Source organism: Spermophilus citellus, assembly GCF_964194105.1.
Source record: "Spermophilus citellus genome assembly, chromosome: 2".
NCBI classification, from domain to species: domain Eukaryota; kingdom Metazoa; phylum Chordata; class Mammalia; order Rodentia; family Sciuridae; genus Spermophilus; species Spermophilus citellus.
The window spans coordinates 65,004,522-65,027,547 of NC_138183.1; the positions used below are offsets into that span (position 1 = coordinate 65,004,522).

At 36.8% G+C, this 23,026-nt stretch overlaps 2 protein-coding genes across 3 annotated transcripts in view; one reads left to right on the top strand and one right to left on the bottom strand.

Moving 5' to 3' along the window:
• The window catches only part of MLANA (melan-A), a 64,263-nt gene extending 60,740 nt beyond the window's left edge, over window positions 1-3,523 (bottom strand). For both annotated transcript variants that reach the window (XR_014018334.1, XM_081263257.1), the window contains exons 1-2: window positions 3,393-3,523; window positions 2,799-3,035 (exon numbers count right to left, since the gene is read on the bottom strand). The gene's annotated coding sequence lies outside the window, so the exon portion shown is untranslated. The remainder of the gene's footprint in view (window positions 1-2,798; window positions 3,036-3,392) is intronic.
• ERMP1 (endoplasmic reticulum metallopeptidase 1) overlaps window positions 3,480-23,026 on the top strand; it is a 46,472-nt gene continuing 26,925 nt past the window's right edge. Inside the window, exons 1-6 of the mRNA XM_081263243.1 lie at window positions 3,480-3,949; window positions 5,437-5,738; window positions 10,445-10,572; window positions 11,432-11,537; window positions 21,442-21,588; window positions 22,282-22,374. Of these exons, the coding sequence (XP_081119369.1) occupies window positions 3,615-3,949; window positions 5,437-5,738; window positions 10,445-10,572; window positions 11,432-11,537; window positions 21,442-21,588; window positions 22,282-22,374 (1,111 nt within the window). The 5' untranslated portion in view covers window positions 3,480-3,614. The remainder of the gene's footprint in view (window positions 3,950-5,436; window positions 5,739-10,444; window positions 10,573-11,431; window positions 11,538-21,441; window positions 21,589-22,281; window positions 22,375-23,026) is intronic.

Genomic DNA, 23,026 nt, shown 5'->3' on the forward strand with positions numbered 1-23,026 from the left:
TTACTAGGAAATATCCAAGAAATGGTGAGAGAGAAGGGTCATGGGGCATCTCTATGCCTGTTGGTCACTCTAGCTCTCACTTTGTCATGAAGGGACACACAAGAAACACATACTTGTCTGACAAACTAAATGAATGGATTTAGCCCCAGTGATCAATAGCTTACCTTATGGGGCATCCATCTTGTCTTTATCAGCAATTTGATACATGGAAACTAGAGCCTGCATTTCAATACACTGTGGTCATCTTTCCGCACATAAATCAGAGCGGCCTCAAAAGCTTCAAAGGCCAGACATTATCAAGGTCTGTTAGCCTTTGTGATCTAGGTGTGATCATTCCTGCTCTGCCTGGGGTTGAGACTGAGTGATCTCAGGAAACATCACTCAGAGCACAAACTTTCACTGCTCAAAATCATGCCAAAGTCCTTGCTGTGACCAGGAGCTCTCCTTGCTCTGGTCCCTGTCTGCTTCTCTGACCTCTCTTTTCCACTGGCCCCATGGCTTGGTCTGTTTTTGTTACAGGCCTTTCCCAGTGTTGCTTCTGAACATACCAGCTCAGTTTCCTCTGCCTGGAACATTTTCTCTCAGACTTATGTGGCCCTATTTCTCACTTCATTCAGGTTACCTCAAATGTCATCTACTCAGAAAGACCTTCCCTGATCACTGAAATACAACAGCAGCTTCTGTCATTCTCAATTTCCTGCTGTATTTTCCTCATAGCACTTAGCCCTGACATTTTATTCACATACATGTACACTCCTTTTGTTAGAATGTAACCTCTGTGAAGGCAGGAACATTGATTTGTTCTTCTGTTTCTCCACCTTGATTAGTAACTGACAGAGTAGATATCTTACATATGATAGCTCAAAAATATTCAAATATGAATGCCATAGTATATACAAGTCTAAGAGAAAAACTGCCTTTTAAGAACTCAATTATAGGTGCTGGGGATGTGGCTCAAGTGGTACCGTGCTTGCCTCACATGCGTGCGGCCCAGGTTCGATCCTCAGCACCACATACAAACAAAGATGTTGTGTCCGCTGAGAACTAAAAAAGAAATAAATATTTAAAAAATTCTCTCTCTCTCTCTCTTTAAAAAAAAAAAAAAAAAGAACTCAATTATAGCTTCATTTGCACTACCCAGGGCTCTATGATTATCATGATAGGAAAATCACTTCTAATCTATAAAGGATTATTTAAGGAAAATTCTCTAAAATAGCTTTTAATGAGAATTATGTGTGAGATTATTCATATATATATATATATATATATATATATATATATATATATATATTAATGATTAATCCTCCTTGAATCCCATTAAGGCAGATATATCCATTAGCACAGATAAGAACAACTGGTCTAGGTAAAATTATAACTTAAATAATGCCATGTGTATTGAAGGTACCAGATCTAGGAACTCAGATTCCTGAGTTCAATAGCCAGTTTTTTTTTTTTTTCTATTATGACACACTGTCTCCCATAGGGTCTGGCCAGAGACATTTACCATGCAGTATTCATTCAGAAAGAGTGAGCTCAAGTGATTTACTCAATCACATAGCTATTTTGTCCCTAGATTTCTGATACCAATCAGCCCAGCAAATGATGGCACAAAATAAGTAAAGCATAAAAGACTTTGAGGGCCTTCCCTTAAGCACCAGAAACCTCCACATCTTGTTATACAGTGGACACAGTTGATTTTGAGGTCTTTCAAAGATGGTAGAAAGTCTAGGTTTCAGAGGAAGTAAATAGCAAAAACAGTTGGTTCTCATAGAAGGCAATATATACTCATTCCTTTATTTAATAATTACTTATTGAGTGATGACATGGACTACGCACAGAGCTAAGCACTATGGATGTGGTGATGAATAAATAAGATGGACATTGTCTTTGGCTTCACAGAGCTTACAGACTAGAAAGAATCTCACAGAGCTAAAATTATGTTGTTTCCATAAAATTGTTATGTTTTCATTTATACATTTACTCAAGAATTATTTATTGTTGGGTGCAGTGACATACATCTATAATCCTGACAGCTCAGGAGGCTGAGGTAGGAGGATCATGAGTTAGAGGCCAGCCTCAGCAACTTAGAGAGACCCTAAGCAACTTAGTGAGACCCTATCTTAAAAAAAAGAATTATTTATTGATTATATTTATTGATTATACACGCCAACAGTGAGCAAAACCAGATATGATTTCTGCCCTATTGAAACCTACAGTCTAATGAGGGAAACATTAAATAATCCTGTGCATATCTGGTCAAATAAGGGAAATAAGAAAGGCTTAATTTTCTTAAGTGATTCTTGTTTGAGGAAGTACCATTTACACATTCTCTCCCAGGCTTATGTGGCCTTGTTTCTCACTTACACTGAGACTTGAAGGACTGAGTTAGAAATTAACTAGGCAATGGGGGAAAGGAAAACATTCTAGGTAATCCAAACAGCATATGAGAAGATCATGTTGTAGAAGAAAAGATGGTAAGCAGGAAGTCTGAAAGAGGCTAGTGCGGCTGGAGAGCTGGGAATAAGAAGCATTCTGATGGCAGAGGAGCCTGAGAAGTAGCTGGAGGAAAACCATAGTGCATTGTGTCTGACAAATGTATTAAGTCAAAATTGTGCAAGGTGCTTTTCCAGTTGGTTTCTAGATAAGGCTCATGGTACTGTATCAACTGCATGCCCGGGAAACACAAATGAAGCAGAGAGGCTCACTACACAAAAGTAGAAGAGAGGCTCACTGCACAAGCAAGAGGGAAGAAGACTAATGGCTAGGATTCACACTAAAACCAAGACTATGCTTCTTACCACAGAGGGTGACACTGAAAAACGAATAACTTTTTTGGATCTTCTTCTCCAGAGTGTCGTTTGTAGTAGAGGAACAAAATGCTGTTTTGGAAGCCCACGGAGTTAAATTTCAATTCTTCATCTGCTACCTCTAAGTTTCTCGGGTATTAAATAGAAATATTTCCTTTTCCGGGTTCTTAGAATTAAATAAGACACTGTTAAAGTACTTGGACAGTGTTTGATTCTTAGCATGAACTCCTAAAAGACACGAGGTTATAAAGATCTGATTAGATTGTTCATGTGAAAGCAAAATGAGCCCTATTACTCATTTTAAGAGTCAGGAATCTACTTTTTCTGAGCCTGTTCTAATGTTCTTTACGAAAGTCGGGCCATTGTTTCCCTCATCCACCAGGTGCACCATAAAAGCCACCGTCATTCTTTTTTAAGCACACACTCTCTCTCCTCTCTCTCTCTCCCTCTCTCTCTCCCTCTCTCTCTCTCTCTCACTTTTCTCTTGTTTGGGGTTGTTCGTTTCTAGACTTATGGGTGTTTTTCCATTTGGAAATCTCTGTTCCCCATCAGGCTGGGAAACCATACAGGAGAAGAAATACCTACCACGCTCAGTCTGGGCCTGCCCTACCGTGGTCAGAGGTCTGCCCAAAGTAGCTGGTCGCGACGCGGCCGGACGGGCCAATCAGAAGAAGTTTGGCCCTCTGCAGTTTCCGTCCGCTCACTAGGAGGCGCTGCGGTGGCGGCAGCGGCTGCGGCGGCGGCAGCGGCGGCTGCCGGGGCCGTCGCGGGCTGGGTCTGTTGGGCTGGCGGCTAAGGCTGGTGGCCATGGAGTGGGGCTCTGAGCCGGCTGCTGTGAGGCGGCATCGCGTCGGAGCCGAGCGTCGGGAAGGACTGGAGGCTCCGTCGCAATCGGAGAGGGAGGCCTCGGCTCAGGAGCCCTTGGTAGACGCGGCCAGAGGCCCGAGGACGCGGAAGAGGAGCCCGGGGGGTAGCGGCGGCGCTAGCCGGGGCGCATGGACTGGGCTGTCCGAGGCACGCGCAGTGGTGGCGATCGCTGTCTACCTGCTCGCTCTCCGGTTTCTGGTACAGCTCTCGCTGCAGCAGCTCGTGCTGCGGGGGACCTCTGGGCACCCCCGCGAGTTCGACGCGCGCCATGCCAGGTACCGGCAGCTCTCGCCCGGCACTGCCCGCGCGTCCCTTTGCGTTCCCTTCCCGGGCGCCAGGGCACGGTACCTGCGTGCACCTGCCGGTGCTGGACGCGTAGGTTTAGTCCCCGCATCGCAGGTGCACGTGGGGTGGGGTTGCCTTAGGTGCCCTTCTTCTGGGGTCCGAACTGCCGGGATGGGGACTTGTCTGGTCTCCTGTTTATCTCGTGGTACGTACGTACAGATTGGGGGTGGCCGGGTGGATTGAGCCTCCTTTTTCACTTACACGTGGAGCTGCCTTTTTCACTTACTCCTGTGCTCTCCCTGCACATGATTGGTTGTTAGTGGTATCCACATCTTCTGGAGCAACTTCCACTTTTTGCCTTGATTAGCTTTCTTTTAAAATGAAATGAATGAGAAAGAAATAATATGTGTCCAGACTGTACTATAAATTCGGTGTGTGTGTGTGTGTGTGTGTGTGTGTGTGTGTGTTGGGGGGAGGCACTGTTGAAAGAGTCTAGTGTAGTGTTCTTTCTGAGGTTTACAGCCCCCAAATCTGAAAGCTATGGAGTCTCAGTGGAAAACCCATTCGAAATTTTGCACACAATTTCAGAAGTTCTCAAATTGTCTTTGGGGGTGCCCTAGGTTAGTGACTGTAAGGTTTAACCTTTTGTTTTTAAAAAGACCTTTAGGTGTGTTAGGAAAGGTGATTAAGTTGGGGGTATTGTAATAAGTGTCTGAAAGTTAATAAAATCATAAGTCAGCAGTTTTCAACAATCATTGTGTTTTAAAAACTTTTTCTTTGATTGCAAAGTGCTGAAAGCTTTTTAGGGACTTTATGGAACACTCCCTAACCCTCTCTTTTTCCTTATTTGTAATGCATTGAAACTTTTTTTTTTTTTTTTTTTTTTTTGCTTTAGGATAGAGTTGTTGTGGCCTGAATTGAAGATTTTAGGTCCTGTGTGCACTGAAGGAAGGCTGAGTCCATTCCTCACCAAATGTTTTTCTTTGCTTATTTACCCTCTTGACTTGATTGTCTTTGCTTATTGATGTCTGCCATTTAGAATTGGAAACCCAGAACTAATAACCTTCAGGAGTGGTGGCACCCTGAAGTTGTATTCTCTCCTATCCAGCCTTCAGTGTTCACACATTTTGAATATGATCCTGTCTTTCTATTGATTTGTTATGGAGATTGAGAGAAATTGGAAGCCGGATGGGTAGATAAAACTGAAGGCATTAACTCTTGGGAGGCAAAATAAAATGATGGAATTTTACAAATGATTGTTCTATAGGGTTGGGGATGTAGCTCAGTAGTAGAGTGCTTGCAAATAAGTGCTTGATTTAATAACAAGGCAGTATTTTTTTTTTTTTAATAGGAGAAACCAAAGAACTATGCTTTTTTTGAGGGAAGAAGTGGCATGTAATAGAAAAGTTGCTCTGTTCTAAGTGTTGGTTTTAAGCCTACAAGTGTTTGTCATCATCATTCTTTTGGCTGCTTCCAGGGATTATCTTGAACATATAACATCCATTGGCCCCAGGACTACAGGAAGTCCAGAAAATGAAATCCTGACTGTGCACTACCTTTTGGAACAGATTAAATTGATTGAAGTTCAAAGTAATAGACTTCACAAGATTTCAGTGGATGTACAAAGGCCTACAGGCTCCTTTAGCATTGACTTCTTGGGAGGCTTTACAAGCTACTATGACAACATCACCAATGTTGTAGTAAAGCTGGAACCCAGAGATGGAGCCCAGCATGCTGTCCTGGCTAACTGTCATTTTGACTCAGTGGCAAATTCACCAGGTATGTACCTGTTTTGCAGACATTTTAAGACTTAACAGCTAAGAAAGTTTATTAACAACCTGAAGATGTTTGGGCAGTTTTGGGGACCATTTTCTTGGACAAGTCTTTTTGTTGTTGTGATGGAAGGTATCAGTTTTAAGATCTAACCATTCAGTTTTCTCTTATGTGCTTCATTATTATTACTTTTTTATATATTAATGCTGGTAGCCCAATCATGAAATGTTTTTGGTAGACTGAAGCATCCTAATCAGTGTTACCAGTCTTGTGTCCTGTGTCCTAGAGTCTGGTCTGTCACTTCAAGTGTTTATTTAGTTAGGTATTGTAAAAGTAGTGGGGATACTTCGTAAAGAATAGTCTTTGCCTTTAAGGGATACATGATTTGGAGGATACCACTTCTGGCAGTTTCTGTTGACTTGTAAAGGGAGAATTTTGTGTGCCATTGCTGTTAGAGTACACAATTAATTTAAAATTTTGCTCTGAAATACCTGGAAAAATAGGATACTTGATATTTAGGACAGTGCCTGATATAATGTATATTTTCCAAATGATCGAAAATTTCCTAAATAGAACTTTCATTTTGTAAAATAAGATTCCTCAGAAAATTGTTTTCAATAGTTAAAGTAGGAAAAGTGGATAGATACAAATAGAAAATAGCATTTTACAATGTTATCATTTAGAATGTACTTGGCTTTTTCAGAAATCAGTATGCACATATTTGTTATGTAAAAGCTGGAGTACTTTCCTCCATGTTGGAAAAACCAGTGGTCTTTTATGTCAGAATAAAAGCACTAATAAAACAAGCATCACCCTCTATAATACATCAGTTCTGGGAAGGGGCAAATAAGTATCATAATTGGATATTATATAAGAAAGATTTGTAAATAAGTAAATGTAGAGGAAGAAAAAATAATTTTCCCTCTGTCCTTCATAGTTCTTAGATGGATTGAATTCCTGTAATAACAAAAAGATCGTTTTTGGTGGGGGGCAGTGCTGGGGATCTAACCCAGGACCTTGTGAATGCTAGGCAAACATTTTACCACTGAACCATATCCCTAGCCTGAGAAGATAGATTGAAAAGAGAAAAATCAAAGTTTATTACCATGTATTACAAGGAAGGTATCCAGGGAAAATTAGTAAATATCAAAGAGGTGGCTTAGAACTCTGGCTTATATAGCATCTTCAACAAAAACACAGTGCCTTTTGGATTGACAAGACAAAGGAAAAGGACTCCGAGTCTCCATGGCCAGCAAATTGTTTGAATATAAATATATTGTAGATAAAGCTAGTTAGTAAAGTTTGTTATTTAAATTTCTCTGCTGCAGTCTCTAGGTTAATAAGGGTCTAAAATTGTCTTTGGTGATCAGCCTTTGACCTTCTTGGTAGAGAGGGAAGGTAGAATACCTCCATAAATTTATATCCTATTGCCTATTTTAGGCAAATAGGAGGAAGGCAAGAGCATTTATCCACTTCTCAGTTGCTTTCAGCTCAAAATAATCCTTATGCCAAAGTGGCATATATTGGAGTGGCATATTCTGTTACTCTTGGGGCCAAGTGTTACAAATTGCATATGTAGTGTGCTAATTAAAGAATGGTATTTTTGTGAGCCATTAGAATCCATTTTTACCTAAATTTTTATAAGAATACCTATACTATACCAATAGTCTCAAGGAAATTTCTGTCAAGAAGTTGTTAAAAATAATAAAATAAGGTTTTGCACATTCATCAAATAGACTATTACCTAAATTATTCTTGTGGGATAGAAATTGAAGTATGAGTTGTTTTTTTTTTTTTTTTGTACTGGGGATTGAACTCAGGGGTACCTGACCACATCCCCAGCCCTATTGTTTTTGAAACTCAGGAACTAGTACCAATTAGGAGTAATCTTATTCACACAAAAGCCTTAATTATCTTTTTGAGTCTGCTGTGAGGTTCTCAGTCATTGGTAGAAGAGTTATTGAGTTATTTGGGGAGTGGCTTCAATTTTGGGATTAATTCTAAACAGAAGATATGTTGGTCAACTACTCCCCTTTCTTTCTCTTCTAAGATACCAGAACCATTAATTTAAGGGAAGATAAATGGACGGCATAATTTATTAATCAACCCTGTAATGATAAATATGTTTAATTTCCCTTTTACTTTTAATAAAGAAAAATTTTATTGTTTGCTTTTATTATAAAATGATTCTCAGCCTCAAAGTAAAAGTAAATGTTTTGGGGCTGGGGTTATAGCTTAGCCATAGAGCACTTGCCTCACACATGGTAGGCACTAGGTTCTATCCTCAGCACCACATAAAAATAAGTAAAAATATTATGTCCATCTTTGAAAAAAAAAAAGTAAATGTTTAAAAAAATGTTTTTATTTCTGGACGGCACTTTTTAAAAAAAAATTTTTGTAGTTGTAGATGGACAGAATGCCAGAATGCCTTTATTTTATTTGTTTATTTTTATGTGGTGCTGAGGACTTAACCTAGTTCCTCACACATGCTAGGCAAGCGCTCTGCCACTGAGTTATAGCCCCAGCCCTTTTTTGTTGTTGTTGGTAATTGGATTGAACCCGGGGACACTCTACCACTGAGCTACATTCCCAACCCTTAGTTTTTATTTTTAGACAGGGTCTTGCTGAGTTGTCCAGGCTAGCCTCCAACTTACCATCATCCTCCTGTCTCACCCTCCTGATTCCAGGTTCATGCCACCATACCTAGCCAAAAGTGGCACTTTTTATTTTATTTTATTTTTTTTTTTAGAGAGAGGGGGGGTTATTTATTTATTTATTTTTTAGTTCTCGGTGGACACAACATCTTTGTTTGTATGTAGTGCTGAGGATCGAACCTGGGCTGCACGCATGCTAGGAGAGCGCGTTACCGCTTGAGCCACATCTCCAGCCCAAGGTGGCACTTTTTAGTAATGGCAACATATTCTTGCAGAATAGTAATTAGATAACTATTACTTTGTTTCATTTTGATTAATACCACAATTCAGTAATCACTACCAAGACAAGAGTTGTTAATAGTGTTTCTTCTTCAGTAGGAATTGGATCTAGAATTTAACAAAGCCCAAACAAGCATTTTTATTTTAGCTGGCATCCTTAACCCCTTTTGTCTCATTGTGTCAGATGTGGAACAGCCATAAAAACTTAAATTGAGCAATAAATATATTAATTATGTCCACTTTGAAATGATATTTGAGCATTAAGTTCCCAGAATTGAAAACTTGGAACTTCATGGAATAAGTTTACTGAAAGGAGAAGGAAAAATTAACATGGAATGCCTCCCAGGTTTTAGGTACCAGGTTTGTCTTGTATAATCTTCACAACAAACCTGGGAGGTGGCTGTCATTATTCTGCTTCCTAGACTGGAAAATAGTGGAGTAAAGCAAGGGCTAAAATTTATTTCCTAATCTTTCCTTTTCTAAAATAGCCATTAAACTGGAGCACACTGCCTCCCAGTGTGTAGATCCAGAAATGCTCTTGCTTCGGTTATGATAGAGTTTATTTACTTGGAATACTCTTTAAACTTATTGTTTTAAATTTTTTGTTTATTTTTGGTACCAGGGATTGAACCCAGGGATGCTTAACCATTGAGCCATGTCTTCAGCCCTTTTTATTTTTTATTTAGAGACAGGGTCTTGCTAAGGCTGACTTTGAACTCAAAATGCTCCTGCCTCAACCTCCCAAGCTGGGATTTCAGGTGTGAGTTACTACCCCCGGCTCTTTAAACTTTTTATTATGGAAAATCTCAAGTACATAAAAAGAGAATGTTTAATGAACCCCATTGTACATTCAACTTCAGTGATCCAATCTTAATTTTCTGCTTCTACCCCTCTGTTCTTTGATGATTTTGAAGCAGATCTTAGCTATAATGGTTTCTCTGTTTTTCATTCTGTATTATTTGACATGATCATAATACTACTAGTTACTTCACCTATAAAACCTAACAGTAATTCCTGAATACCATCAAATAGCCAGTCAGTTCCTTTAACTACCCCTTCAGTGCTTTTAAAAAAAAAAAAAAACAAGGCATCAGAGTCCTTTTTATAATCTCCTTTAATCAACATATAAAATTTCTGAGTTAAGAGATTAGGAGATTTGACTAATTCCTCTACTTTGTCAGTGGTGGGACCAGATATATGACTTAGTTAGGCTACTGTGTCTACCAAACAAATGTTTTCATTGTGCTTTTCCATCATATGATTGATCCGCTTGGAAGAACCTTAAAAAGTACTATACCATCCAAACCATCCCCTCTGTTGATGTGGAATGATTTGTAGCTTTTATGATCTTGGTAGGAAAATAAGCAAGAAGGGAGTGGGTGACAATGGGAGATGATGAAGAAAGCAGTAGGTACCAGAAATGAGAATATTAGAGGATGCAGAATAAGGAGAAAAAATGATAAATAGCCTTCAGTTGCTGAGAATACCAGTTTTCAGTATAACTTTAGGTCTCATCTGTTTGCTTTATTCAATAGATACAGTCTACTGTGAGCCTGGATTGGTTCCAGTCTCTGATTATAAGTCAGTGAGCAAACCAAAGATCCTCATGAGGTTTATCTGTGGTAGGGATAGTGGTCACCTGACAATGACAGAGTTATGCTTCTAATCTTGCAGCTTTTGTGATTCTTCTCTGAGGGAAAAAATTCCATTCTTAGGCATTACAATTATAATGTAAAAGTTCTAAAATCTGAGAAGCATATCTGTTTTTCTGGTTTGAAGGTGCCAGTGATGATGCAGTTAGTTGTTCAGTAATGCTGGAAGTCCTTCGTGTCTTATCAACATCTTCAGTATCCTTACGGCATGCTGTGGTGTTTCTCTTCAATGGTGCTGAAGAAAATGTCTTGCAGGTGAGAACTGTTTTATTTTATTTTATTTTATTTTATTTTTTTAGAGGAGAGAGAGAGAGAGAGAGAGAGAGAGAGAGAGAGAGAGAATTTTTTTAATATTTATTATTTTTTAGTTCTCGGCGGACACAACATCTTTGTTGGCATGTGGTGCTGAGGATCGAACCCGGGCCGCACGCTTGCAAGGCGAGCGCGCTACCGCTTGAGCCACATCCCCAGCCCAAAAGAACTGTTTTAAATACCAGGCTTGAGTAATAATGAGAATAATAACAATAACTAACACTTATGCATTTTTATTATTCATATGAATAGTATTATAAAATGGTATGCAAAAGACATATTGTACCTGCCAGTACTTTAGAAAATCCACTGATGTTAACATGTTCAGTATATGAAGAACTCAACTCAGAACAGTTCATCTTGGCAGTGTTTGATTCTTTTGAGAGCTCTTTGATGGCATAATAACTCATATTTAGTTTTCTTTGGAGTTACAGAGATGTTTTCAGACAGGCATATAGAATGAATGCACTGCCATGCAAATTATCTCTTCCTTACTCTTGTTCTTTTTGTCTTTCTTTTGCCCAGCCTCACATTTACCAAGGATGTTGTTTGGCACCACTCATGGCACCACTCAGGCTGCCTCTCTGATAAATGACTTTCTAAAACTCAATAGACTGCACACAGCCATTAGATGTAAAGAGAAACAGAGAATGTCTTCAGTGACTGCCTTTGAGAAATGATTCTTTTGTTCTTATATTCTTTACCTCATGAAGATAGCCAATCTGTCCTTTTAAATAAGTACAGTAAAAAATTTAGGTTCTGATCATTTACCCTGTATTTATTTTCTTTCCTTCTCATTAAGGCCAGTCATGGTTTCATTACTCAGCACCCCTGGGCCAGCCTGATTCGTGCATTTATTAACCTGGAAGCAGCTGGTGTAGGAGGGAAAGAACTTGTGTTCCAAACAGGTATGCAACACCATGCTCTGTGTATTTTAATGCAATTCTGATTTTTTTTAAAGTGGGAAGTTTTTTAACTTAAGTAATTCCTTAAACAATCTCTTTGTTTTTTGTTTTTGCTCAGCAAGTGCTCTTTTCACTGAGGAACATATCCACCGTCTTTAATGAAGTATGTCTTGAATGAGCATTCTTTATAGAATATAAAAAAGTATAAATTTAGCTAAGTTTTCAGAGTTGGTAAATGGCAGAGCAGGATTTGAATCTAGGCAGTTCAGGTTTAGAATGTCATGTAGGTAGTGAACATTTTATTCATTATGGGTGATCATGATATAAATAACTTTAAATGAGAATCATTTCATGTATTAAAATAAGAAAATTTATGTGTAGTTTAAGGTATTTAAATTTATCATTGAATTAATTTGAATGTAAAAAGAAATCCAATAATATTTAATCCACCAGAGAAATATTTAAAAAAATTTTTTTAATTGATTTTTTGATACTGGGGATTGAACCCAGAGGTACTTTACTACTGAGCCACATCCCCAGCCCTTTTAATTTTTTTTTTTGAGATCCTTCTCACTGAGTCGCCTAGGGCCTTGCCAAGTTGCTGAGGCTAGCCACCTTGAACTTGTATTCCTCCTGCCTTATATTCCTGAGTTGCTGATATTATAGGTGTGTGTCACCATTCCCAGTGAAATATTTTAAATTTTATGATTAAGCTTTTTAATGATAAAAAGTTACAGTTGATAAATATGTAATTATTATCTTTCTTAATTCAAAACTCATAGATTTATTTAGTCAGGGTCTACTAAAATCTGACAATGGAAGTTCCATGCCTTTTCCCTGCTCTATTAGAAATTTGGGTTATGTATTTTATCCAGACATAAACATTTGCCAGAAGTTTTTAATATTGAGTAGTGTGTTGGGTGAGATTGGTGAGGGAAGTGAATAAGGTGATAATGGGAACTTGTTTTATAGCACCCATGAAAGATATGGTATTGTTTAAGTTATGAAGTTATGCTAAATGCTAAGTGTGTTTTTGTAACCTGAGCAGTACCATACTTACTATCCATCCAACTTAAGTTTTTATGCTTCAAAATGGACGTGTGCTTTACTTCAGCTAAGCCTCTGAGAATCTCAATGTCATAAGATTAAAAGCAGCGAGGTTTTTACTTTTTTTTCAACTCTCAAACCTCTTTGCTTCCTCTTCATCTAACTAATGAGAAGAAGCTGGACTCTAACATAGGAGTAAGTAGCTGCTACATTTTATTCACACCTCTGGGATGTCATTTAGGGTAGGAAGAACACATTCAACGATGACCAAATAAAAAAGCAGTAGCAGAAAATTTGTAAGGAAAGAGGACTTTAAGTCAGTCTTTCCTCTTTTAAAAATCTCAGGGCTTCACATGAACAGTAGCATGTCTGTATGTTTTCCTTGTCATAAGTATACTGTATGCTAAGTGCCTTTATATTCATGCTTTTAGTTATTGTCACAGCACCCTTTCCCCATATTCCTCCTATCCAGGTATAATCCAGTGTTATATGCTAGTCTGTAGTTTTCCTGAATTTTTTTCTGTGTGCATATATATTAGCATATTTTACATATGTATACCCAAACAGTTGAAAACACTTTTACCTAGGGTTAGTCAGTTTGAGTCCCAAGTAAGTTTCTTTATTTATTTATATTTATTCAGTACTCACTGTTGTTAGGTCTGACTAGCCCAAAGACCTTATTCTTCAGTTAATGTATGTATTTTATTTAAAAATTCTATAGCTACATAAATTTTAGAAATAATTGCATTATCTGGAAGGCTATAAATAAATTTAATAATGGTCACAGTTAAATAGTGGGTATTTATTGGTGGAACTAGGGAGGTTGTGCCTGGAGCCGAGAGGGGGCAAAATGTAAAAAAGCAGTTTGAACTCTACACTACTTCATGAAATAATACAATTCTTGTCACTACTATTTTACTTTCTGAATTGTTTAAAATTTTGCAATGCATATGTTACTTTAATAATAAAGCAAAAAAGTGACTTAGGACTCAATAGCAGAATGTTTATATATAATTTAAATGTTTTACTCATTCTAAAACCCTCATATTTCGAAAGTAATATATTTCTGAAGGATCATCAACAAAAGATTTGGATGAAATTTTATACTGTTCCCCCCCCCCCTCCTAATTTTGGAGCTTATTCTTGTGGCTAAACTGCATACCTGAAAGCTTCCTCTGAGTACATTCTAAAATTCTTGTACCTTTCCCAGTATTGCTTTCACTTTTGATCCTATTGCCTACAAAGACTAGCTTTTGTGGGTATGTTTTTCTGAAAGTTAGTATTGTTTCCATGTTTAACTAAAAGAGGATAAATCCAGATTGGGGTTGTGGCTCAGCGGTAGAGTGCTTGCCTGTCATGTGTGAGGTACTGGGTTCGATTCTTAGCACCACATAGAAATGCATAAATAAAATAAAAGTCCATCGACAACTAAAAAAAAATAAAAATAAAAACGTCTAAATCCTCCCCCCACCCGTCCCTTGACATTTGGAATTGTGCTTGAAAGCATAAGGCAGATGGCTCTGTCCTTTGCGTTTTAAATAAGCCCTTTTTCTGTGTGGTAATAATTTACTTGTCCTGTCCTAGAAACTTTTCAGTTAAAACAGTCTGTACTTTCTAGTTTTGTTGTCACTTCTGAGAGATGTTGATTTGGGAGGGTTTTTTAAAAAATATTTTTTAGGTGTTAATAGACCTTTATTTTATTTATTTATACGCGGTGCTGAGAAATGAACCCAGTGCCTCACACATGCCAGGCAAGTGTGCTACTGCTGAGCCCCAGCCCCAGCCTCTATTGAGTTTTTAGTGACTAGAATAATCATTACTATTAATTTTTTAAAGAAGGGCCAGAAAGACTGATTCATCAGCTCAATGATTTAATGAGTTGGGAAGGCTTGATTTAATAATAGTGAAGTTGTTTTAAAATCCATCCTTTTAAAATTTAGACAGATCAGTAATATAAATTCCTTGTTAAAAAAGGAATTTCAGATACTACCAACTTTGAGTGCAAGAAAGCCCATAAACAAAAAGGATCACAGAATCTTTTATTTTCTCTTGTGAAAATATTCATGTTTTTGTTCCTACCACCTAGAGCAAACCAGTGCAGTTTAGTCTACATCCTTTTGGAATATGTTTTTTTGTGTGTGTGTGTATGTGTGTATAAAAATAAAACAGGATTATACTCTGCTTTATATTTTCTTTAGAATGCATTCTTTTTATTTAAATTATAGCTTTATTGAGATATAATTCAGAGAAAAGTGTAAAATTAAGTGGTTTTTAGATATATCCACAAGAGTCGTGATCATCATCATAATTATAAAATGTATTTATTACCCTGAAAAAACCCCTATACTCAATATGCATTCATTCCCATTTTGTCCCAAACGCAGGCAACCACCTGCCAATTTTCTATTTCTACACATTTGTCTATTCTAGATATTTCATATTAATGGAAACAAATAACATGGCATCTTATATGTGGCTTCTTTTCCTTAGTATGTTTTTGAGGTTCTACCATGTTCTAGTATGTATCAGTACTTCATTTCTTTTATTTTTTTTTTAATTTTTTTTTAAAGAGAGAGTGAGAGAGGAGAGAGAGAGAGAGAGAATTTTTAATATTTATTTTTTAGTTCTCGGCGGACACAACATCTTTGTTGGTATGTGGTGCTGAGGATCGAACCCGGGCCGCACGCATGCCAGGCGAGCGCGCTACCGCTTGAGCCACATCCCCAGCCCACTTCATTTCTTTTAAATGGATGAATAGCCCATTGTATATGGATCTATCACATTTTCATTATCTGATGGACATTTGGAGTATTAGAGAAACAGGCATCTTTTATACACTATTTATTGGTAGAAATGTAGAATGATGTATTTTGTCAATATGAATTATATATTTTTTTGGTACTGAGTATTGAACCCAGGGATGCTTAACCACTGAGCCATATCCCTAGACCTTTTTATTTTTTATTTAGAGACAGGATTTTGCTAAATTGCTTAGAGCCTTGCTAAGTTTCTGAGGCTGGCATTGAACTTGTGATTCTCCTGCCTTAGTCTCTGGAGTTGCTAGAATTATAGTCAGGCCACCATGCCTGACTATGTATTACTTTTTTGTTGTTGTTGTTGTTTTTAGATATACATGACAGTAGGGTATATGTATTACTTTTTTAAATGTAGATTCTTCTGTCTAGCTGGTTCAATTCTGGGAATTTATTTTGTAGAAATAGTTGACTTGGACACATAGGGCTAAGTGTTACATAGTCTTCTTGACTTTTTTTTGAGATGGGGTCTTACTATGTTGCCCAGGCTAGCCTGGAACTATCCTCCTGCCTCAGTCTCCCAAGTTGGGGATTATAAGTGTGTACCGCCACACCTGGCTTGGCTTTTTTATGAGTGAAACATTTAAATTAACTTGAAGGTTCATGAGTAGGAGACTGGTTATATAGATGGTGACTTAAATTCTTTTCTCTTAAGTTCTTTTTTGTTTTTCCATCATTCATTTTTTCTTCTCTACAGAAATGAACTCTTTCTCTCATCTTAAAGAAAACCACTTTTTCTCCCAACCCAACTCTACTGCCTTATTTCTCTGACCATCTACTGCAAAATTCTTTTGAGACTGATCTATGGTTGTTTTCTCCAAGTGACTTGTTTCTGCTTTTGGATCATTTCTGTAAGCTTTAGCCTTCTCACCAAAACTACTCTTGTTAATAAAGTTGCTGTGGCAAATTCAGTGTCCAGTTTTCAGGCCTTATCTTTCTTGGCTTCATTAATAATATTTGCCATTTTTTCTCCTTTATTGAGTTTCCTTTTTTTGTTTCTCTGGGTGCCAGTGCCACCACCCAAATGTGAAGAGGTAGAGCTGTGACAATGACGATGTAGCTCTGCTTTCACTTCACTTCAGGGAGCTTTGACTTTTCATTCTTTCACTGAATTCTAGTTCCCTTCAACAACACATATACCTAAACTCTTTGCATGAAAAAGTGACTCATTCTTTTTTCTGGTACTGGGGATTGAACCCAGGGTGCTTTACTATTGAGCTACATACCCAGTCCTATTTAAATTTTTTTTGATACAGGGTCTCCCTGAGTTGCTGAGGGTCTCTATCCTTCTGGCTTAGTCTCCTGAGTTACTGGGATTATAGGTATGGGCTTATTCTTTAAGAAGTAATTTATAGATACACACAACCTGGAAGCATGAAGGATTTTGATGATGGCAAGAGATAGAATGCAAATTGAAAATGTTTCTAAATGTGTCTGATACCTTTCTCTTTTAGGATAAGTAAGATAAAAGCTTTTGGGAGAAGGTGAGATAGGGGAGTGATGAAGAGTCCAGGGTCTGTAATTAAATGATATAAGCTCAAACCTCACAACCTTAGTGGCAGTATGCTGTAAGCACTGAACATTGGACAAATTTTATAACTGCTTCAAGCTATACTTTCTCCTGTATAAAAATGGGATACTATTTGTATATACCTCTTTTTTTAATATTTATTTATTTTTATGTGGTGCTGAGGATTGAACCCAGTGGCTCATGTGTGCGAGGCAAGCGCTCTGCTGCTGAGCTATACCTGTACCTACCTCTTATGATTAATAACAATGTAGTATAAAATATTTAGGTATATATCTGGGTGGTAAGAACCACTCAGATCAAGGCAGGGAATTTCTCATTTAAAGGGCTCCCTTTTGTTTATACCATGGGGATTATCTTACTCAGGAGCTGATCTATCTTCCCCTTCCAGTCTCCCTACCCTCCCTTTTTATACCCAAAGTTGACCTGTCCACAACCTGTAGATTGCAGTGGATGATCCATGAGAGGCTGGAGTAGGGCTAGAGCACTTGGATGTTGCAGTGGAATCTATACTGGGTTAGAGACCAGATAGTAGATCTTTAAAACTGTAAATCCCTTTCCTACTAATGGGCCTTGTGTTTTTCTCAAGTAGTTTTTATGGTACAGAGCATAAAATGGTATCTTTATTTCATTTCTTATTATAATGTAAGAAAAGTTCACAGCTCTTAATGTTCAGCTTAGTGAATTTAACAAATGCAATATAATCATGTAAGCACCACCTAGATCAAGGCAGAAAATATGATAGGTACCTTGTGGCCTGCTCAGTCATTCCTGCCCCCAAAGGTCATCAATACATCAACATATCTTGATTTAATTTTGCTTGTATTTGAACTTTGTATAAATCAAATCATTCATTATATTTTCTTTGTGTGTATGACTTTTTCATTCAACCTTCTGGCTGTAAGATTCATCTATGTTTTGTTTAGCAGTAGTTCATTGTTTTCCATTGCTGAATAATATTTCATTGTACAACTATATTTATTCTTCTGATGATGTTAGTTTGTTTTCAATCTTTGCCTCTTATGAATGGGCCTGCTGTGTTTTTGTAGGTGTCTTGTGGTACACATGTATGTATATGTTCAATTCTAAGTAGAATTGCTGAGTTATAAGGTATGCATGTGTTTAACTTTGGAGATTTTTGGTGTATAACATCAAACTTTGGTGCACATGTCCTAAATAAAGTATTAATGATTGAATCCAGTAGTTTATACATACAAAACAGGTACTTTTCAGCCAAGTTAAGCAACAAGATGATTTATATTTGAAATATTTGAAAATCTGTATAATTCACTGCATTAACAGAATAAAGGAGAAAAATCATGTCTGTTGGTAATCTCAGTATCATATCAGTAAGTAAAGAATATGGATATTCTCTATGATAATACATTTATCATACTTAAGAAATGTAACATTATAATATAAAACTATTATCTAGTGAAAATTTATTTTAAGATTTTTTTCAGGCATTCTAATACTGTCTTAACAGTTTTTGTTGTTTTAATCTGGATTCCAATCTAATATCAAGCATAGCATTTAATTATCATGTGTTAGTAAATATATCATAGCCATTGTATAATTTATACAAAGTATAAAATTTTATTATAAGGTGAACACGCTTCTGTCTTCACCTCATGACCAAGCGTAGACTCTTGCCATTCTTCCTCCCAAATTTTTCCTCCTCTGCCTCTTCAAATACAGTTTCTTTCTTCCTTCCTTTCATGCTGAGGATCAAACACAGGGCTTGCCTCATGCTAAGCAGGTATTCTACACTGAACTATTTCCTTCCCATCTAGGACTGTTATTCTGATTTTAGTGATAATCACTTTTTATAGTTGAGCTTTACCTGTTTTTCAGTATGATTTTAATTATCAATATCTAATTATAATACTAATAATGGTTTAATTATAATAATGTAGGGTTAATTATATTAATGTAGGGTCTCATATGTTTCCCCACTATTGCTTTTCTTTTTCCATTTGTATTTTTGTCCTTAGTGCGTCACATCAAGAGGCCTGTAGTATCTTTTTGTCTTTATTATTGATAATATTAACTTATTCTCATTTGATTAAGGTATTTTCCAGGGTTTTCAATTGTTTCTCTTTATACAAATTACTGTTTTTCCCCTTCGTAGTAACTACTTTGAAATTACTTACCAAATTTTGATCCTAGTTTTAGCAATCACATAATTCTTGCCCTAAGAAATTTTTACTACTTTTTTTTTGTCTTCATCATTCTAATTGTATTAAATAGTTGGAATTATACTAGAAGGAAGGCTTTCCTTTCTTTCTCTCTCTTTTGGTGTATGTTTATTTCGGTATTTCATGTATTTTTATTTTGTTTTGTAGACTACATGTTTTGTTACTGACATTACTTTTTTATTTTATTTTATTTTTTTTTTTATGTATGGGGGACTGAATCCAGGGGTACTCTACCACTGAACTACATACCTTGTTCTTTTTCTTTATTTTTTGAAATTTTGAGACAGAGTTTCCCTAAGTTGTCCAGACAGGCTTTGAACTTGCAGTCCTCCTGCCTTGGTCTCCCGAGTAGCTGGGATTATATGTGTGTACCACTGCATCTAGCATTGCTTCTGCTCCATTTTGTCTGCAGTTAATCATGCATTGGATAGACTTTTCAATGATCTCATATGTTTCTTGTACACATTTCTGTATATTCCATTCCTTTTTCTTTTTGTTCTTTTTAGCATATTAAACATAATTATTTAAAAAATCTATGTGTGATAACTCCAGTATGAATCTCTTCTTTGTGTTTATAGTGCCTTCCCCCTTTTTGTTCAGTCATCTTTTTATTGTAGGATAATCTGTTTATAAAGTTATGAAAATAATATTCCCAGATGCTCTGAAATAGTTATTTTATCTGTTAAATCAATGTATTGCCAAGTTTTGTTATAAGAAGCCTAAAATTTCAGTGATTTACAATAGCAAAGGCTTAGTTTTTGTTCATGTCATGTTTTCAGTTTTGGGTATCTGTAGTCATTCCAAGATTATTATGTTTCATGTGTCTTATTCATTCTGTCTGGGATTTAGAGTAAAGGAGAAGCTACCATCAGAGATACAGTGACCTCATGGCTAAAGTTAAAGAGAGGGATGGAATGGCTTTTAGATTTCCTCCTATGTTGAGGGTTACATCATTCCTACTCACACTCTGTTGGTCAGAGCAAATCATGTGGCCAAGCATGCAGTTGATCATGTGAAGAGGCATTATGTGCTAAGGTTAGAAATATAGAATTCTTTTTCAGAGAGGAAAGAGTGAATAATTTGGAGCAATAATGTACTTTATCCCATAATTCTAAAGGAAGAACTCCCAATTTAGAAAAAGGTGTTTAAGAATGATGATGGGGGCTGGGGATGTGGCTCAAGCGGTAGTGCGCTTGCTTGGCATGCGTGCGGCCTGGGTTCGATCCTCAGCACCAAATACAAAATAAAGATGTTATGTCTGCCGAAAACTAAAAAATAAATTTGAAAAAAAAAAAAAAGAATGATGATGGGAATGCAGAATTATTAATTGTGATAAATTATAAGCAGTAGTAAGGTACTTTATGGTATATTCAGTATAATGTTATAGGAATTATTAAAATGAACCTTGTAATATCTAGCAACATAGGAAATTTCATAATATAATGTTAAGTGAAACAACAATGTATGAAGTGTACCCTTTGACTTTGTACATTGTTGCTATTTATACACATTCATACATTAGAAAATTGAAGATACATGGACTGGAGTTGTGGCTCAGTGGTAGAGCACTTGCTTATCATGTGTGAGGCACTGTGTTTGATTCCTGGCACCACATAAAAATAAACAAATAAAATAAAGATATTGTGTCCATCTACAACTAAAAGAAATTAAAAAAAAAGAAAATTGAAGATATAAAATTGATAGTAGTTATCTTAGGATGATAGACTTATGAATGATTTTTTCCATTTATAGACTTAAACTTTTTCTTTTACTTTTCTTCTCATTACTGAGGACTGAATCCAGGGATGCTCTACCACTGAACCATATCCCTACCCCTATTATTTTTTGAGACAAAGTCTTGGCTAAGTTGCCTAGGCTGGCCTTGAACTTGCAGTCCTTCTACCTTAGCCTTCTGATTAGCTGGGATAATAGGTGTGTACCAAAACCCAGATTCAGACTTAAACTTTGTGTACTGCTGTTATTTTATATTTAAATTGTTTATAAAAGGTTATTTTTTCATTTTAAAACTCATACACACACATATTAAACATTTGAAAATATAGAAAAGGGATTAAAAAATAATACATTTAAAAAGCCACTATGTTCCATTTTTGGGTATGTTAAAAATATTAGTTCTAGATCGGGGATGTAGCTCAGTGGTAGAGTGCCTACTTAGATTGCCCCTACGCCCTGGGTTTTATCCCTAGCACCACTCCCTGCTCCTGCTCCACCCCCATCCCTCAAGAAAAGAATATTAGTATTGTATGTTTAAAAAAAATTACTAGGTTAACCTTGTATTATATTGTCATGTTTCATTTCAGGTCCTGAAAATCCTTGGTTGGTTCAAGCTTATGTAACAGCAGCTAAACACCCTTTTGCATCTGTGGTGGGTCAGGAGGTTTTTCAGAGTGGAATCATTCCTTCAGATACTGACTTCCGTATCTTCAGGGATTTTGGGAACATTCCAGGTATTTTGTCAATGGTTATAGGCTATTGTGCAACATTGATTTTTCAAAAGCAAGCTTTACCTCTTGAAAGTTATGAGTAAGCAGCATTTTCTGAGAGTATATTCTGTATGAGAGTTGTGCATTCTGACTCATTAAATGAGTTCTTAATGTTTTCCTTTTAAAACTTCATACTAATTTAAGTGTTTGCCTTCTTTAGAATATATCATCTTGCCCCACAATGTGACAGAAGAAACAGGGGAGAACTGTTTAGCACTTCATTCCCAAAAGATGGTAATAGATCCTTCAGGGGTCTTTGACTTTCATTGTTGTTGTCTTGCTTTGCCAACTCCCTTGGGGACTTACAGAGCTATTTGAAGTTAAAATTTGGCTTTGGCCCAGCAAGGATATAGATGGCAAAGTTTTGATGACTGCCCAAACTTAGCATCCCTACCTCCTGCTGTGTGACTTATAATGCCTTCCTAAGAAGTAGTATACTTCCTCAGTCGTTATATATTGAATCATGTACCATATGTACAGAGTTTGTAAGAATGTAGAAGAGAATTTATATCATTCACTAATAAATATGACAAAGCAATCATCCCACCCCTTTGATATTTTGTCTTTTAGGAATTTAATATGTTAAACAAGTCTAATACAAATTTGATATTTAAAACAAAATGACTTTTGTTGTTGTTGTTTTTCTGTATGTCTTAGGAATAGACTTAGCTTTTATTGAAAATGGATATATTTATCACACCAAGTATGACACAGCAGACAGAATTCTAACAGACTCCATTCAGAGAGCAGGTTGGTATTCCAAAATCTACTTTTAATGTACAATAAGGTGAAATTTTAGTAATGACCTGTAAAAATCTATAAATATTCTGTGGCTTGAACATTAGAGAGGCAGTATGTGGTAGAATGAGGTAGGGATTTGGAATTGGAGAGATAAGGGCTTAAATTTTAGTCTTGCTGCCTGTTTAGCTGTTAAGAACATAGAAATATTCATTACAAGGATTTGCAAAGGGAGCTGACCCAGGGTTACAGTAGGATTGTTGAGCAGTAAATCTGTAGCCAGAGTGGGTGAAAAGCCATACATTGGAGGTGGCATTATGACACAGCTGTGGGCAGCTTACTCAGTGTAGAAAATAGTTAACTTGGATCCCTGATTGGGTGGGTGGTGCATGTAGGTGAGAGGCTTAATAGTCAGGGAATTAAAGTGCTTTCTGGAAAGGTCCAGAATGAGAGGATACAAATTTGAGGCAGAGCCATAGAGTTGGTAGAATTTGGTCTGCAGAGAAAAGAGGATGTTCCAAGTAAGCATAATATGAGTAGAATATGTTTGTGTGTAGGAGGCTATTGGTGAGTAGGTGGTCAGACTGGAGTAGAAGAAATATTTTCAGAAATAGGGAGATGAGGTAAAAGTATATGAGGGAGAGAAAAATTGTAGGCTTTTTAA